This window comes from Heterodontus francisci, chromosome 15 (genome assembly GCF_036365525.1).
Source record: "Heterodontus francisci isolate sHetFra1 chromosome 15, sHetFra1.hap1, whole genome shotgun sequence".
NCBI lineage: Eukaryota > Metazoa > Chordata > Chondrichthyes > Heterodontiformes > Heterodontidae > Heterodontus > Heterodontus francisci.
In genome coordinates, this window is record NC_090385.1 from 39,495,637 (window position 1) to 39,511,440 (window position 15,804).

General features: G+C 44.0%; 1 protein-coding gene across 2 annotated transcripts in view; it reads left to right on the plus strand.

Moving 5' to 3' along the window:
- Positions 1 to 1,121: 1,121 nt before the first annotated feature.
- The window catches only part of LOC137377869 (uncharacterized protein C8orf48-like), a 68,003-nt gene continuing 53,320 nt past the window's right edge, over positions 1,122 to 15,804 (plus strand). Inside the window, exons 1-2 of one of the 2 annotated variants that reach the window (XM_068047938.1) lie at positions 1,122 to 1,306; positions 2,384 to 2,681. In XM_068047938.1, the coding sequence (XP_067904039.1) occupies positions 2,402 to 2,681 (280 nt within the window). In that variant the 5' untranslated portion in view covers positions 1,122 to 1,306; positions 2,384 to 2,401. Of the gene's footprint in view, positions 1,307 to 1,334; positions 1,399 to 2,383; positions 2,682 to 15,804 lie in introns of those variants that run through there. The other variant, XM_068047939.1, reaches the window with a different exon arrangement.

Genomic DNA, 15,804 nt, shown 5'->3' on the forward strand with positions numbered 1-15,804 from the left:
TGCTTATCACAGCAACACTGGGGTTGCACCAACTTCTAGGTCAGGCCCTGGGAAGCCCCAGAATTGCCTGGAGTGGAGCAAGAGGAATGGAAACTGTATTTAAGGGATCTTTCCTGTTACCTTCATCGTTGGGCGTAGATTTCTCAAGCGCAGGATGGAGGAAAATGTATGCTTACATTCTACACTATTTGAGATTCCCTTCAGTATGTCCAGTTACCGCTGAGAAGAAGGGCTCATCCAGTGACCCAGTGTCCAGGAAAACACAGCACTCAATCCATGCCAATGACATGAATGAGCAGTTAATCAGTTTTTGGCTATAAAGCGCTTTGAGACATTATGGTGGTCGTGAAAGGCGCTATATAAATGCAAATCTTTTGGTCATATTGGTGGAAAGAGAATGTGGGCAGAACATTGGAACTCTTGGCTTTTCATCCAGTAGTGCCACAGGATCTTTATCATGACTTGACCAGCCATACAGGACCTTGACTTAATGTCTCATCACAAAGTTAGTGCTACTGAAAATGCAGCACTTTCTCAGTACTGCACTAGATTACATTAGATTATGCACTCAAACCTTCATGTAAGGTGCAGTGAAAGAAAAAAAAACATGGATTTATATAGTGTATTATACCATCATCAGAATATTGTCGTGTTTTCTAACCATTATTATTATTTAGGCAAACAAGGCAGCTATTTATTGCCCAGCAAAGTCCTAAAACAACAAATGAGCTAAACTATTTCAAAATATATTCCAATGAAATAAGCATGAATAAAACTATTGCTACATAACTGGCAATAAGAATCCTGGAGCCACATTTAAGACCACAGTGATAAATGGGAGGGATTAATAGACATTACAGAGAGTCATGTGGGAGCTTTAGCTGCTCCCATGCCTTGATACAGTGAAGGTAAAAAATAAACAATTCAGACCATAGGAAAGATTTAAATTTAAATCAGAAGTCTGTATTAACAGTAAGCAATTATACATGACATTTATTTCCAGCAAATCTTTATTTAGCTTACTTCTAAAATCAAATGCTTTGGTTGAGACTCTGGGGAAATTCACCCCCTCAGAACAAATTTGGAATGGAACATTCCAGTTTCTTTATGAACTATGTAGCAGTGTGAGGTTGGAGAGGAAGTCCAGCTGCTCACAGGAACTTAGTTATTTATTATTTAACTTTATGTTCTCAGGGACCTGAGTGAACTGTAGAATTACAGCACAGTACATAATCTCCCATTGAACACGAAGGAAACCACTCAATGTCTCTGAAGGCCCAAGGGTCACAGTTCACTAAGCTGAAAGGTGAGAAGTGATAACATACCTGTTACCAAGACGACGCTTTCAGTCTACAGAGGTTTGACAAAGAAAAATGGAGGCAGGAATGATTTCACTAGGTCTCTGTGAGAGAGATAGTATTCAGTTCTTAGAGCTTAAGAACAAACTTGCATTTTCAGCTGCACTCTTCAGGCCCATAACGTCAGGTTTCATTTACTTTGTTAAACTATATATTTAACAGTTAATTGTTCTCTGTTGTCTTGCGACACTTAGACTAATTCTGTGCTCCTTTTGGGAGCTGTGTTGGCAGGGAGTTTGAGTCAGAGAATCAGTGCTATAATTTTTCCACAGTCTTACCCTGATCCTTGTATGTGTGGCAACCTGCTGGCAGCGATGAATTATTGAATTAACCCAACTGTTTCCTATTGTTTCTTTTTAAAGAAAGACAGTTTCTCCTATGCTAATTTTCTGTCTTTGACCATGCGGGGTCTTTACAGCTGAGCCTGATCTGCACTTAACACACACACTTCCAGCCAGGGTGTTTCATGCAGATCAGGAGCAGGAACTCTAGGCAATATATAGAGGCACCACAGACATATATATAGTACCCCAGCTGCTAATGCAGCATTCATTGGGAACTGAATGCATGGCACGGAGAGCCTCTTCCAAATTCAGCCTCTCAATTTTATCCTCCTCCTGTCCTGAAGGTGCTGGACTTCAGTTCTATTGGGGCCAGGAACTTACTGATACCCTGTCTAAGTGCATAAGCATAAGTCTAGATAGAGAGTGCTGGCAGGCTATTTAACCATGGGGGGAAGTCGCATTTGAACCTGATCCCATCCTTACCTGATTTTGATATGCATGCACTTTCCAGCAGGAGTCACTTGGGAAGGTGAATTCATGCTGATTTTTCCCTTTTCCTTTTTAGCCCAGGGAACTGAGGGAAACCTATTGCCATCCCACCTGAGATCAGCTAACTCTGCACATGCCAGGAATTGAAACTGCGGCCTGTAGCTTTAGTGCTTACAGTGGATTTTGCTTTTAACAAGCAAACCATTAGGGGAGTGGTTCCACTGTCACTTACAAGTCTTTATTTTATTTTAGGTGGTCCTCCTGTTAACCATGGCAAACAAAACAGAAACCAGTGAAGGGCAGATTCTGGTCAAGTATCCTGAAGATGATTCCTGTGATTTGTACCACAGCTGCAGTAGCAGTGTAGTGAAATACACTGATGAATCCTTTGCATCCTATACTGATGAAAATGGGGACAGTGGTCAATCCTACAGTCAATCATTTGAATCTTATCATCCTTTCGATGAAGATTTTGAACCAAAAACAGAATCAGAAACCTCTACAATCAAATCGGAAATGGATTCTTTGTCACCTTTGAACGTCAAAGAAGGTGAGGGAGATCAATCAATTGTTTGCCAAGATCCATTCCTGAACTAGCTTACATTTTCTATCTTTGATTTTTTTTCCCCCCTCCAATTTTATCCCCCTTTCTTAACCAATGACTCCTGCAAAATATACTGCACAGACATTGTGTAAACATCGGAGCATCAGAACAGGGGCTGAAATTTCATGTCCTGCCAGAGGCAGGTGGGGGTCAAAAATACCGGCACCAGCCATGTGCCGATTTCCCGGTGACAGCCATTTTCACCAGAGTGGGTGGAGGGTAGCTTCGTGATTCTGCCTGATCCATGATTAAGGCTAATTAAGCTGGTTGAAGAGCTCAATAAGAGTTTGATATTGTTAAGAGCTTGTTAACAGGGGGTGCTGTGATTTTTGAGGGGGTGCGCAGACTGCACACATTCTCTGGAGCAGACCAGATGAATGGAGGTGGACACACGCAGTAGGAGCCAGTCATGGCCACTCCAGGGAATTAGCTGGGCCCCATGAAAGAGTGAAAGACATAGAGGGAGACTCAGCCATTTGGAGAGAGATGACATCGTGTCAGTGCGGGTGGCAGGGAGAGTGGGCAGTAAGCGCTTGGGCAGTGCAAAGGCATAGGGGCAGGGGCAAAGCTGCCAAGCACAATTAGGGGGCCATCTGAGTGCAAGAAATGCTACAAGTGGCGATGTGGGGCACGATTCTCAGATTTTGGGCCCAGTGACGATGAGGAACAACACTCTCCAGATGAATAATAAAAGCAAAATACTGCGGATGCTGGAAATCTGAAATAAAAACAAGAAATGCTGGAAATACTCAGCAGTTCTGGCAGCATCTGTGGAGAGAGAAGCAGAGTTAACGTTTCAGGTCAGTGACCCTTCTTCAGAATTGGCAAATATTAGAAATGTAAAAGGTTATAAGCAAGTAAAGTGGGGATGGGGCAAGAGATAACAAAGGAGAAGGTGTAGATAGGACAGGGTCACAGAATAGCTGACCAAAAGGTCGTGGAGCAAAGGCAAACAATATGTTAATGGTGTGTTGAAAGACAAAGCATTAGTACAGATGGACTGAATGGACTGAAAATTGAATGGCCGCAGGTACAAACATGAAAAAAAAACAGTGGGTAAGCAAACTGAACAAACTAAGATGAAATAAAATAAAATAAACACAAAAAATATATATATAAAAAAAAAAGGAAAAAGAAAAAATAACTTAAAATAAAAGTAAAATGGGGAGCCCATCATGCTCTGAAATTATTGAACTCAATGTTCAGTCTGGCAGGCTGTAATATGCCTAATCAATAATTGAGGGTCAAGAAGGGTCACTGACCTGAAACGTTAACTCTGCTTCTCTCTCCACAGATGCTGCCAGACCTGCTGAGTATTTCCAACATTTCTTTTTTTTATTTCAGATTTCCAGTATCCGCAGTATTTTGCTTTTATAATAGATTACACCCATGTGGCCATCAAGGCACCCAGTGACTGGCCACCCAGATTCATCAACAGGAAGGGCTTCCACTCCCACAACAAGAGCTTCCTTCAGGTGTGCACTTGCTTTCCTGACAAATACCATGCGTCCTTCATCCTCGGCAAATCCAGATTGTCGCAACTCTTCACTCCAATCCACAAAGTCCATGGATGGATTCCAGGGGACAAGGGATATCCCTTGAAAAGATGGCTACTCATCCCCCTACAAAAGCCCCAGACAGAGGCGTTACAACCAAAGCCATATGCTCACCAGGACCACCATTGAGCACGTCATCGGGCTTCTGAAGATGTGATTCTGGTGCCTGGATCAATCAGGTGGTACCTGCAATACGGTCCTGCAAGGGTCTCGCTCACTGTGATGGTCTGTGTAGTATAATGTACATAAGCTGTTGCTGGGTAGATTGTGTATATAAACCTTAAGCATGATCACAGGATGTGATGTCACGAGTCTGTACTTCATGCTGCTCAGTGTTCATGTAGATTTCTTAGTGAGAAGACCCCTGTAAATAAACTCCTGTTACTTTGACCCACACTCTACTATCCTCATTCTATACCAATAACACACTGACAATTCAGTACAGTCGGCTGCCCTCTCCATATCATGGCCCTTCAGAGAGCTGTGAACCTTGAAGACAGTGAGACCCTGGAAGGACACAACTCATCGGAGAAAGAGGAGCGGGATGTGGAGGAGATGCAGAACACCTGCTGCACGATGAGGTGGCCGAGCATGGTGCGGGGCTTGACGGTCTCTTCAGGATGCCATGTATGTCATGAATCTTCTGATTCAGGAATGTTTCTACTGAGGCCCTCTGACCCAAGATGAAGGGCATGGTTTGGAACTCACTCTGAGCTGCCTGTGGTAATACTACCGTTGAGGACACAGCCTGGAATATGTAAATCCTTACCGCCAATGAAGGATGAACATTTGCCGTCATTGTTGAGGAACTCTTGATCTCCTTCACCACCTCATTGGCAGGGACAGCCTCCATCACTTGGCCCTGCTGCACAACTGCTCCCACTGTCAGAGGGCCAAGGCAAACAAAGATGATGATGGTGCTCCTTGAGGGGTGCCACCCTCATGCTCCTTGGTGACATCATAGAGTCATAGAGTTATACAGCACAGAAAGAGGCCCTTCGGCCCATCGTGTCTGTGCCAGCCATCAAGCATTGATCTATTCTAATCCCATTATGGCGTTTCAAGTGCACATCTAAATACTTCATAAATGTTGGGAGGGTTCCTGCCTCCACCGCCCCTTCAGGTAGTGTGTTCCAGATTCCAACCACCCTCTGGCTGAAACAAGTTTTCCTCAAATCCCCTCTAAACCTCCTGCCCCTTACCTTAAATCTATGCCCCCTGGTTATTGATCTTCAGCCCTTGGCTGAGGCTCTGGATAACCAGAAGGGAACATCAGCTGAGGCATAACTAGCATCCCCTCAAAAGATCTCTGTGCCACAGTGCCACTGACTAGTCCGGGCTACATGGTGTGGCGTGCATCCTGTGTACGTCAGTGCGCATTTACTGTATACAGCTCAAGTGCTGCCGCATATGGCTGTCCATGTGATTGGCCACTTTCTCAATGGAGGAGCTCATGCACTCAAAGCCCTGAGCCATTGTGGCGCACATGAACTGGATGGACCCCTTGCAGACACAAGGGAACACCACCATCTGCAAGTTCCCCTCCAAGTCATACATAATCCTGACTTGGTTCTATAATGCCGTTGCTTCATTGTTGTTCGGTCAAAATCCTGGAACTCCCTCCCTAACAGCACTATAGGTGTACCTACACCACATGAACTGCAGTAAAAGCCTGCTACCCGACGGGACCCGATGACGTGTCGAGTTCGGGTCGGGTCTGGTTGCACTTCGGATCCAGCATTCGGGCTCGGGTCAGGCTGGGTCGGACATGCTCTATCACAGGTAAGTGGCTCCAATGTTAATTTAATTTTTGAACTAGAAAGATGGTTTTGTTACAGTTATTTTAAGCTCATGCAGATTAGCAAGAAACTGAAAAACGGAAGGTAGGTTAACTGATGGTTGGGTTGGGTCGGGTCGGGTCGGGTTGGGTGTGGGAAAAAATGGGAAGGACTCGGGCCGGATCGGGCTCGGGTCAGATGTGGTTCTGTTGGGCTCATGTCGGGTTTTTTTTTTGCAGACCCGAGCAGGCCTTTAGACTGCAGTAGTTCAAGGTGGCAGATCACCACCACCTTCTCAAAGGGCAATTAGGGATGGGCAACAAATCCTGGCCTCACCTGTGACACTCTCATCCCATAAAAGAATAAAAAAAAAATTCTGTGTCCATGACCCTGCACTCTCTCAGGGAATACTGACATGTGGGAGCACATCTGTTGTTGCTAGTCTAGGTAGTGCCTCCTTTCCTGTGAATCCTGAGGCCCTGCATCTGTGCCCAGCTGAGCAGGGCTGAGTCCGTCCTCCCTCCTCGAAGGCTAACTGCCCAGAGCTGCCTCTGCCTCTGGCACCTCCTCTTCTATACTAGTGTTGTGCTGCTCACCCACTGCCACCCTATCTAAACACATGTGGGGACCCACCAGTGTATCTACACTGGTGGACAGTGCGCTCGTAAGGTGTGATGGCGCTTCTTTGGAGGTTTGCTGGTCCTCTTGGCCCAGTGATGGTCTTTGGGTTGATGTCTGCACTTGTGGGAGACACAAGAAGAGAACATGAGAGCTAGCCTTGGAGAGCAGAAGCCTCTGCAGTGCTGAGGCTTCCCAAAGCAACTCAGTGTTTGGCATTCTGTCAGATGGGATGGAGTGCAAGGCACCCCCTTAATGAGCTCATTGTCCTCTGCAATCATCATCTCCATCATGAGTTGCTATTTTGCCAGGACTGAATTCCTTGTGGTCTGTGATCCTAGCTCCCTCCATCACTTTCTTTTCCATGGGTGTGATGATGTGAATGTAGGGGACACCTCCACCCGTTTGGGCCCTCTCTCGGGCATTATGTGCCCATTTCTCCTGCAAGGACAAAAGAGACTGAGATAAGGCACTGCTGTCCTTGATGGCCAACGACAGCTGCTCCAATTCATTAGGAGGTGCAACTATCAGTGGTTACAGGTTCTCAGCAGCACTATGGGTCTGAGCCATTCTGTAGGGTCAGTACGTGGCCAGTGTACACACCCCTCCCATATTAAGGAGCAGCATGCTCCATGAGGCTCCTCAGTTGGTATGTCTACTGGAGAGTGACTACCCAGAGACCTGTCCTGAGGATTGGAGGTAGCACTTTCCTTGCCAGAGTGTATCAGGTCATTGAACTTTTTTCTTACACTGGCTGCAGGTTCTTCTGACCACACTTCTGTGGCAGCGATGTCCAGCCACGCCTACTTGGTCTGGGAGGGTGGTCCCCTCCTCCTGCCACCATCTGGGAAGAGAGCCTTTCTCCTCTTCATCATGGTCTCCAGCATGACCTCCAGATCTTCAAATGAAAATCGAGGTATTGCCCTGCCTGGGTTCCAGGCCTCTGGCTCTGCTGAGACACTATGCAAATCAAGTGTTCTGAGATCTTGTACTCTGCAGTATCAGTACTCAAACGGCAGACACAGTTCCGGCTGCCGTGGTCAGTTTGAATCAGGCCTGTATTTGAGTTGTCCTGCCACTGTTCCTGACCCCGCAGCCGTTAATTGGCTGCCAAACTGGTCTCCATATCAATTCAGGGGTCGTCCCTGTGAAACTCGGGACCCATTACTCTTTTCCCTGTTGGGGGGGGTGGGTGGGGGTGGGTGTTGGGATCCAGAGGTGTTCCTGATTTCCATTTCCTGCCCCTGCTGCAAAAATCCAGCCCCAGTCATAGGCCATTCAGCCCTATGAACCTGTTCGGCCATTCAGTGAGATCGTGGCTGATCTACAACCTTTTCCCGCCTTTGCCCCATATCCCTTAATGCTTTTGGTTAACAAAAATCTATCAATCTCAATTTTAAATGTAACAGTTGTTCTCGCATCAGTTGCCATTTGGGGAAGAGAATTGCAAACTTTTATCACCCCTTGCATGAAGAAGCGTTTCCTAATTTCACTCCTGAAAGGTCTGGCTCCAGTTTTTAGACTATGCCCCCTAGTCCTAGACTCCCCAACTAGCGGAAATAGTTTCTGTCAATCTACCTATCTTTTCCCCTTAATATCTTGAAAATGTTGATCAAATTGCCCCTTAACCTGCTAGATTCCAGGGAATACAGCCTTGGTTTGTGTATTCTCTCCTTGTAATTTAACCCCTGGAGTCAGGTATCATTTGAGTAAATCTAGGCTGCACTTCCTCCAAGGCCAATTTTCCCTTCCTGAGGTGTGATGCCCAGAAATGCTCACAATTCTCCAGGTGTGGTTTAACCATAGAATCATACAATGGTTACAGCACAGAGGAGACCATTTGGCCCATCATGCCAGCTCTTTGCAAGAGCAACTCAACTCAACTCAACAATGGTCCCGCTCATCTGCCCTTTCCCTGTAGTCCTGCAGATTTTTCTCTTCAGGTGCTTATCTAATTCCCGTTTGAAAGCCGATTGAACCTGCCTCCACCACGCCCTCAGGCAATGCATTTCAGATCTTAACCAGTCGTTGCAATGGTTCTTTTGCCAATCACCTTAAATCGGTGCCCTATGGTTCTCGACCCTTCCGCCAATGGAAACAGTTTCTCTCTATCTACTCAGTTTAGACCCCTCAAGATTTTGAACTGCTCCATCAAATCTCCTCTCAACCTTCTTTAAGGACAATAATGCCAGCTTCTCCAATCTATCCACATAACTGAAGTCCCTCATCTCTCTAAACCAATTTCATACATCTTTTCTGTACCCTCTCGAAAGCCTTCATATCCTTCCTAAAGTGCGGTGCCCAGAATTGGCCATAATACTCCAGTTTAGGCTGAACTAATGTTTTATAAAGGTTCATCATAACATGTATAGCTAAAGGATGACTTCTACCTCCTTGTATTCTAGTCCTATAAAGGCCAGAAATAACCTTTTGATTATTTTCTGTACATGACATTTTAATGATCTATATACTTGGACCTCCCAAGTCTCTTTGGACCTTCACTGTTTTTAGTTTTTCACCATTTAGAAAGTACCCTGTTTTATCCTTTTAGGTCTAAAGTGGATAGCCCCCTATTTGCCACAGTTTTGCTCATTCACTTAATCTGTCAATATCTCTTCGTAATTTTATGTTTCCATCTACACTGCTTATAGTGCTGCCTATCTCTGTGTCATTGACAAATTTGGATATGTGGCTTTCTTTCCCATCATCTAATTATTAGAGGAGGCAGTAGCGTAGTGGTGTTGTCATTGGACTAGTAACCCAGAGACGCAGGGTATTACTCTGCAGAGGTGGGTTTTATTCCCACCACGGCAGAAGGTAGAATTTGAATTCAATTAATAAATCTGGAATTAAAAGCTATTCTAATGATGGCCATGAAACCATTGTTGATTGTTGTAAAGACCCATCTTGGGGGCTACCATTGACCAGAAATTCAACTGGAGTAGCCATATAACTACCGTGGCTACAAGAGTAGGTCAGAGGCTAGGAATCCTACGACGAATAACTCACCTCCTGACTCCCCAAAGCCTGTCCACCATCTAAAAGGCACAAGTCAGGAGTGTGATAGAATATTCTCCACTTGCCTGGGTGGGTGCAGCCCCAATAACACTCAAGGAGCTCGACACTCGACACCATCCAGGACAAAGCAGCCGCTTGATTGGCACCCCATACACAAACATTCAGTCCCTCCACCACCGACGTACAGTGGCAGCAGTGTGTACCATCTACAAGATGCACTGCAGCAAGGCACCAAGGCTCCTTTGACAGTACCTTCCAAACCCGCAACCTGTACCACCTAGAAGGACAAGGGCAGCAAATGCATAGGAATGCCACCACCTGCAAGTTCCCCTCCAAGCCACACACCATCCTGACTTGGAACTATATTGCCGTTCATTCACTGTCGCTGGGTCAAAATCCTGGAACTCCTTTCCTAACAGCACTATCCCACATGGACTGCAGCGGTTCAAGAAGGCGACTCACCACCACCTTCTCAAGGGCAATTAGGGTTGGGCAATAAATGCTGTCCTAGCCAGTGATGCCCATGAATGAATTCAAAAAATATAATGAATAGTTAAGGCCCCAACACGGACCCTTATGGGACATAACTAGTCACATTCTACCAATTAAAGTACCAGCACATTATCCCTACTGTCTGTGTCCTGCTTCTCAGCCAATTTGCCTTCAATTCCAGGAGCTTCAACTTTGGCTAACAGTCTCTTAAGAGAGACTTTATCAAATGCCTTCTGGAAGTCCATATAAATAACATCCATAAACATTCCCTATTACTTTCGGCACTCTTCAAAAATTTCAGTCAGATTTGTCGGGCATAGTCTACCCTTTACAAATAAGAAGACAGGATTGTCTCAGGTTTAAGTCTTTCTCGGTTGAACATACTCCCAACCATCATTGCCCAGACAGACATTTTTATTGGTGAGTGGGAGGAATTCCTGACCCCACTGATAGGTCTACCCCTCCAGGTTCCATTACTAAACCAGGTGAGTGGGTTGACCATCAACAATGTGCTGTGAACCTTCTTGTTTCTCGTCTCAGATAACTAAGTCTGCCACAAAGGGGTGACTTGGCTTTTTGAAACACATTCAGCCTAATGCCAGCTGTACTCGGTGCAACCCAGTTTTACAGAGAGGGCTTCAAACAGGCATTAGGGCCCTTATTTGAATGTGCAAAGGGCCTAATGCCTGTATCAGGCATGGGTTTTAACGCCAGATCATGTCAACATCAATATGGCGGCAGTGCATTTCCCAGTTATTAATGAGTGTGCACTTCCTACCCATCATATTGGAGATTTAGCAGGCCATTAAACACCTGAGAAAGACAGACGTCGTAGGGACAAATTTCTGGGCCAAAGTGTTTTATTTCTCAACACTAACATATCTCACTCTGATGAGTGCAACATTTTTTTTTAAAAGGAAAAAGGGCATTAGTTCCTCTGAACTTTCTTTACTGGGGTGTCCAGGGTGCTGTATTATGCATGATGATATCCAGAATATTTATGCGCTAATAAGTTCCAGGTGGCCTTTCACATGTCTTTTCACTCGTGACCTTTTCTGAGTTCAGGTTTTCAGACATATAACCAAACCAGTTACTCACTGTCACCGTCAGAGTGCGTCTACTTCACCCTCAAATTATCAATCATTGCTATAACCAGATGGCCTCACCTTGACCCCCCTCCACCCCTTCCTCACAGACTGTGACATGATTTAACTCTTTGAGCCACCTTCAAAATACCTTTAATATAATGGCTGTTAACCTGTAAATCTGTAAAATTCTGGCAAAATTCTAACAGAACAAAAATGTATTGAATATTTTTTATACTTTCTACCCCTCTTCTCCCCTCCTGTCCTAGCAGTTTAATTACAGTGTAATAATTTAATTACTGTTAATCGGATGGTGATAACTTTTGTCGATAATCTTAACAATGCTCTTGAGAGTAATTATCTGTAATGTACAGTAATGTGCTGTCCAGTTTTAATCGTTACTTTGCTTGATAACTACTTGTTATACAGCAGTTAATAAGATGCATTCAAATTTACTTCCAATTTGCTTGTTTTGCATATTATGTTAATTTTGCACTGCTAAACAGATAGCTGGTAGAATTCTAAAGGGCAGCAGAGCAGGAGAAAGCCAGTGGAACTAGTCACAGGCAAATCTAGTGGTGTATACAATTGCAAGGTTCACACTGGTTTTTTATGAAACTAGTCAAACAAGCATAGTTGACAACTCCAACTTGGATTAATATTTCTATCAATGAAAGACAATTGGCACTCATACCTATATATGTCAATGAGAAAAATGGTTGGATTGGGTTAATGCTGTCATGCACAGGGGAGATGGTGGTGACATGCTTCCACTATCTGTCTGAAATGAGCGTGTTCCCCTTTCCCCACCCGCCTTAGCTTCACTTTCAGAGGGAAACTTGTGTGGGTCACCAGGAAGGAGCAGAGAAGGGCATTCTGCCACACTGAGACTAAGAGGACCAGAGAGAAAGAAAACCACAGATACACCTTGGGATACACAGAGAGAAAGAACTACAGAGATGGAGAGGACCATAGATATACTGTGGGATAGCGTGTGTGCGTGTGTGAGAGAGAGAGAAAGAGAAGACCAAAGATACGCACTGTAACAGTGGGAGAGAACCACAAATATACACTGACACAGAACCACAGATAAATGGGACACTGTGAGAGAGAACCATAGGTACACACTAAATCAGAGAAAGCAAGAACCATAGACACACGGGGAAAGAAAAAACCCCACAGATATACAGTAATAGACAGAGAGAGTCTGTCTTGTAGATGGAATGGACAGTTCCGGGCCCCAACCATTATCAGAATGCCCTCTATGTACATTATGGGTGTCATGTGGTCCCAATTGTGATTGGCCGGTGTGGTGGAGGGTTCACTCTCTTGTATTTGACAGGACTGAATGGAGAAGTGGTTGTCTCCTGTACCACTGGTGGGAGAGTCATTACAGGAAATGTGCTGTTGTCTTCCATGCATTCACCAATTCTTACTGATTGTGCGATGTAATCTTTCATGATACTGCTCCTTGAGCCTGTTCTGCCATTCAATGAGATCATGGCTGATATGCGACCTAACTCCTCTTCCCACTTTTTCCCCATATCCCTTATTACATTTGACTAACAAAAATCAATCAATCTCAGTTTTAAAATTAACAATTGATTTAGCATCAATTGCTGTTTGTGAAAGAGAGTTCCAAACTTCTCCCATCCTTTTGCATGAGGAAGTGTTTCCTAATTTCACTCCTGAAAAGTCTGGCTCGAATTTTTTAACTATGCCGTGTAGTCCTAGATACCCCAACCAGCAGAAATTCTTTCTCCCAATCTATCCTATCTGTTCTGCTCAATGTCTTGAAAACTTCAATCAAATCATCCCTTATCCTTCTAAATGCCAGGGAATACACCCTAGTTTGTTTAATCGCTCCATGTAGCTTAGCCCTTGGATTTGTCCAGTTATCGTTCTAATAAACCTATACTGCACTCTCTCCAAGGCCAATATATCCTTCCTAAGGTGTGGTGCCCAGAACTGCTCATAGTAGTACAAGTGTGGTCTAAGCAGGGCTCTGTACAGCTAAAGCATGACGCCTACCCCTAGTACTCTAGTCCTCTATAAAGACCAGCATTCCATTAGTCTTTTTGATTATTTTCTGTACCTGTTCATGACATTTTAATGATCTTTGTACCTGGACCACCCAAGTCTCTTTGGACCTCCACTATTTCTAGCTTTCCCCATTTAGAAATTATTCTGTTTTTTCCATGCTAGATCCAAAGTGGATGACTTCACATTTTCTTACATTGAATCTATTTGACACAATTTTGTCCATGCACTTAATCTATCAATATCTCTTTGTAACTTGATGCTTCCATGTACACTGCTTACGATGCCACCTATCTTTGCATCATGGGCAAATTTGGATATATGGTTTTCTATTCCATCATTTTAGTCGCTAATGAGTACAGTAAATAGTCGAACCCACAACGCAGATCCTTGCAGGACGCCACTAATCACATCCTGCCAATTGGAGCACCTGCCCATTATCCCTACTCTCTGTCCCCTGCTGGACAGCCAATTTCCTAACCAGGTCAATAATTTGCCTTCAATGCTACGAGTGTCAACTTTAGCTAATAGTCTCTAATGGGGAACTTTATCAAATGCCTCTGGAAGTCCATATAAATAACATCCATAGATATTGGTCTACTGCTTTAGTCATCTCTTCAAAAAATTCAATCAGATTCATCAGGCACGACCTACTCTTTACAGATCCATGCTGGCTCTCTTGATCAGCTGAAAATTTTCAAGCTGTTCCGTCATCCTATCTTTAATTATAGACTCTAACAATTTCCCAACAACAAATGTCAGACTAATGGGTCAATAATTCCCTGGTTTTCCACTCTCACCTTTCTTAAATAGCAGAGTAACATGCCCAATTTTCCAATCTAAGGAAATGGTTCCCAAATTGAGAGAACTTTGGAAGATTATAATTAGGGCATTTGCTATGTTCTCACCTACTTCTTTTAAAACCCGCAATGGAAATCATCTGGCCCTGGGGAGTTGTCACTCTTTAGTGCCATTACTGTTATCTTGCTTACGTCAATTTTGTTGAGTCCTGTCCCTGATTCAATAATAGTTTTAAGGATGTCTGGCATGCTGATCTCTTCCTGTACCGTAAATTCTGGTGCAAAGTAATATTCAGCATGTCTGGCGTTTCCTTATTATCATTGACAACATCACTGTTATCAGTGTTCAAGGGGCCCATATTGCTTCTGACCACCCTCTTTTCCTAATATAAATTGTAAAAGCTTTCTGTGCTGATTTTGATGTCCCTTACAAGTTTCTTTTCATACTCTCTTTTTGCAGCTTGTACTATCTGTTTTGTCACCCTTTCTTGTTCTTTGTATCTTTCCCATTTGTCAGAAGCTGTGCTTTTTTTTTTTACTTCTTTGCCTGCCTTTTCGTTTAGTTTTATGTTGACTCTTAACTCTTTAGTTGCCCATGGCTGCCTTTTTTGGCAAGTAGAACTCTTGCCCTTTAGGAGTATAAATTGTTTCTGCATCACATTAAATTCTTTTTGAACACCTCCCACTGATCTTCTATCATTTTACCCATTAACAATTTTGCTTACTGTGGACAGTCTCTGTCTCATCCCATTGAAGTCAACCTTACCTAAATTTAGAATCTTAGTAGCTGTTTCACCTTTCTCCCTTTCACTTAAAGGCATTTATGCTAGTTGCCTCAAATACTAGAGCAATTTCCATATTCTAACCGTTCTCTGGATAAAGAATTCTCTCCTGATTTTTTTTTTATTGGAACTATTAGTTACTGTCTTATACTTATGGCCTCTGGTTTTGGAGTCCTCCACAAGTGGAAACATCTTCTTCACATCTACCCTATGAAACCCCTTCATAATTTTAAAGACCTGTATTAGATCACCCTTCAACCATCTCTTTGCTAGAGAAAAAAATCCCAGCCTATTCAGTCTTTCTTGATAGTTACAACTTCTCAGTTTTGGTATCTGTTCCATCAGGACCACTCAGCTCCAGACCTATTACAGCCTTGGTCCAAACATGGATAAAACAGCTGAATTCCAGAGGTGTTGAGAGAGTGATTGTCCTTGACATCAAGGCAGCATTTGACCGAGTGTGACATCAAGGAGCTCTAGCCAAATTGAAGTCAATGGGAATCGGGGGAAAACTCTCCACTGGTTGGATTCATACCTAGCACAAAGGAAGATGGTTGTAGTTGTTGGAGGTCAATCATCTCAGCCTCAGGATATTGTTGCAGGAGTTCCTCAGGGTAGTGTCCTAGGCCCAACCATCTTCAGCTGCTCCATCAGATATACTTCCTCTGTCATTCAGAAGTGGAGATATTCGCTGATATGCACAGTGTTCAGTACCATTCACAACTCAGATGCTGAAGCAGTCCACGCCTGCATGCAGCAAGACCTGGACAACATTCGGGCTTGGGCTGATAAATGGCAAGTAACATTCTTGCCACTCAAGTGCCAGGCACTGGCTTATCGCCAACAAGAGAGAACCTAACCAACCCCACATGGACTGCAGCGGTTCAAGAAGGCAGCTCA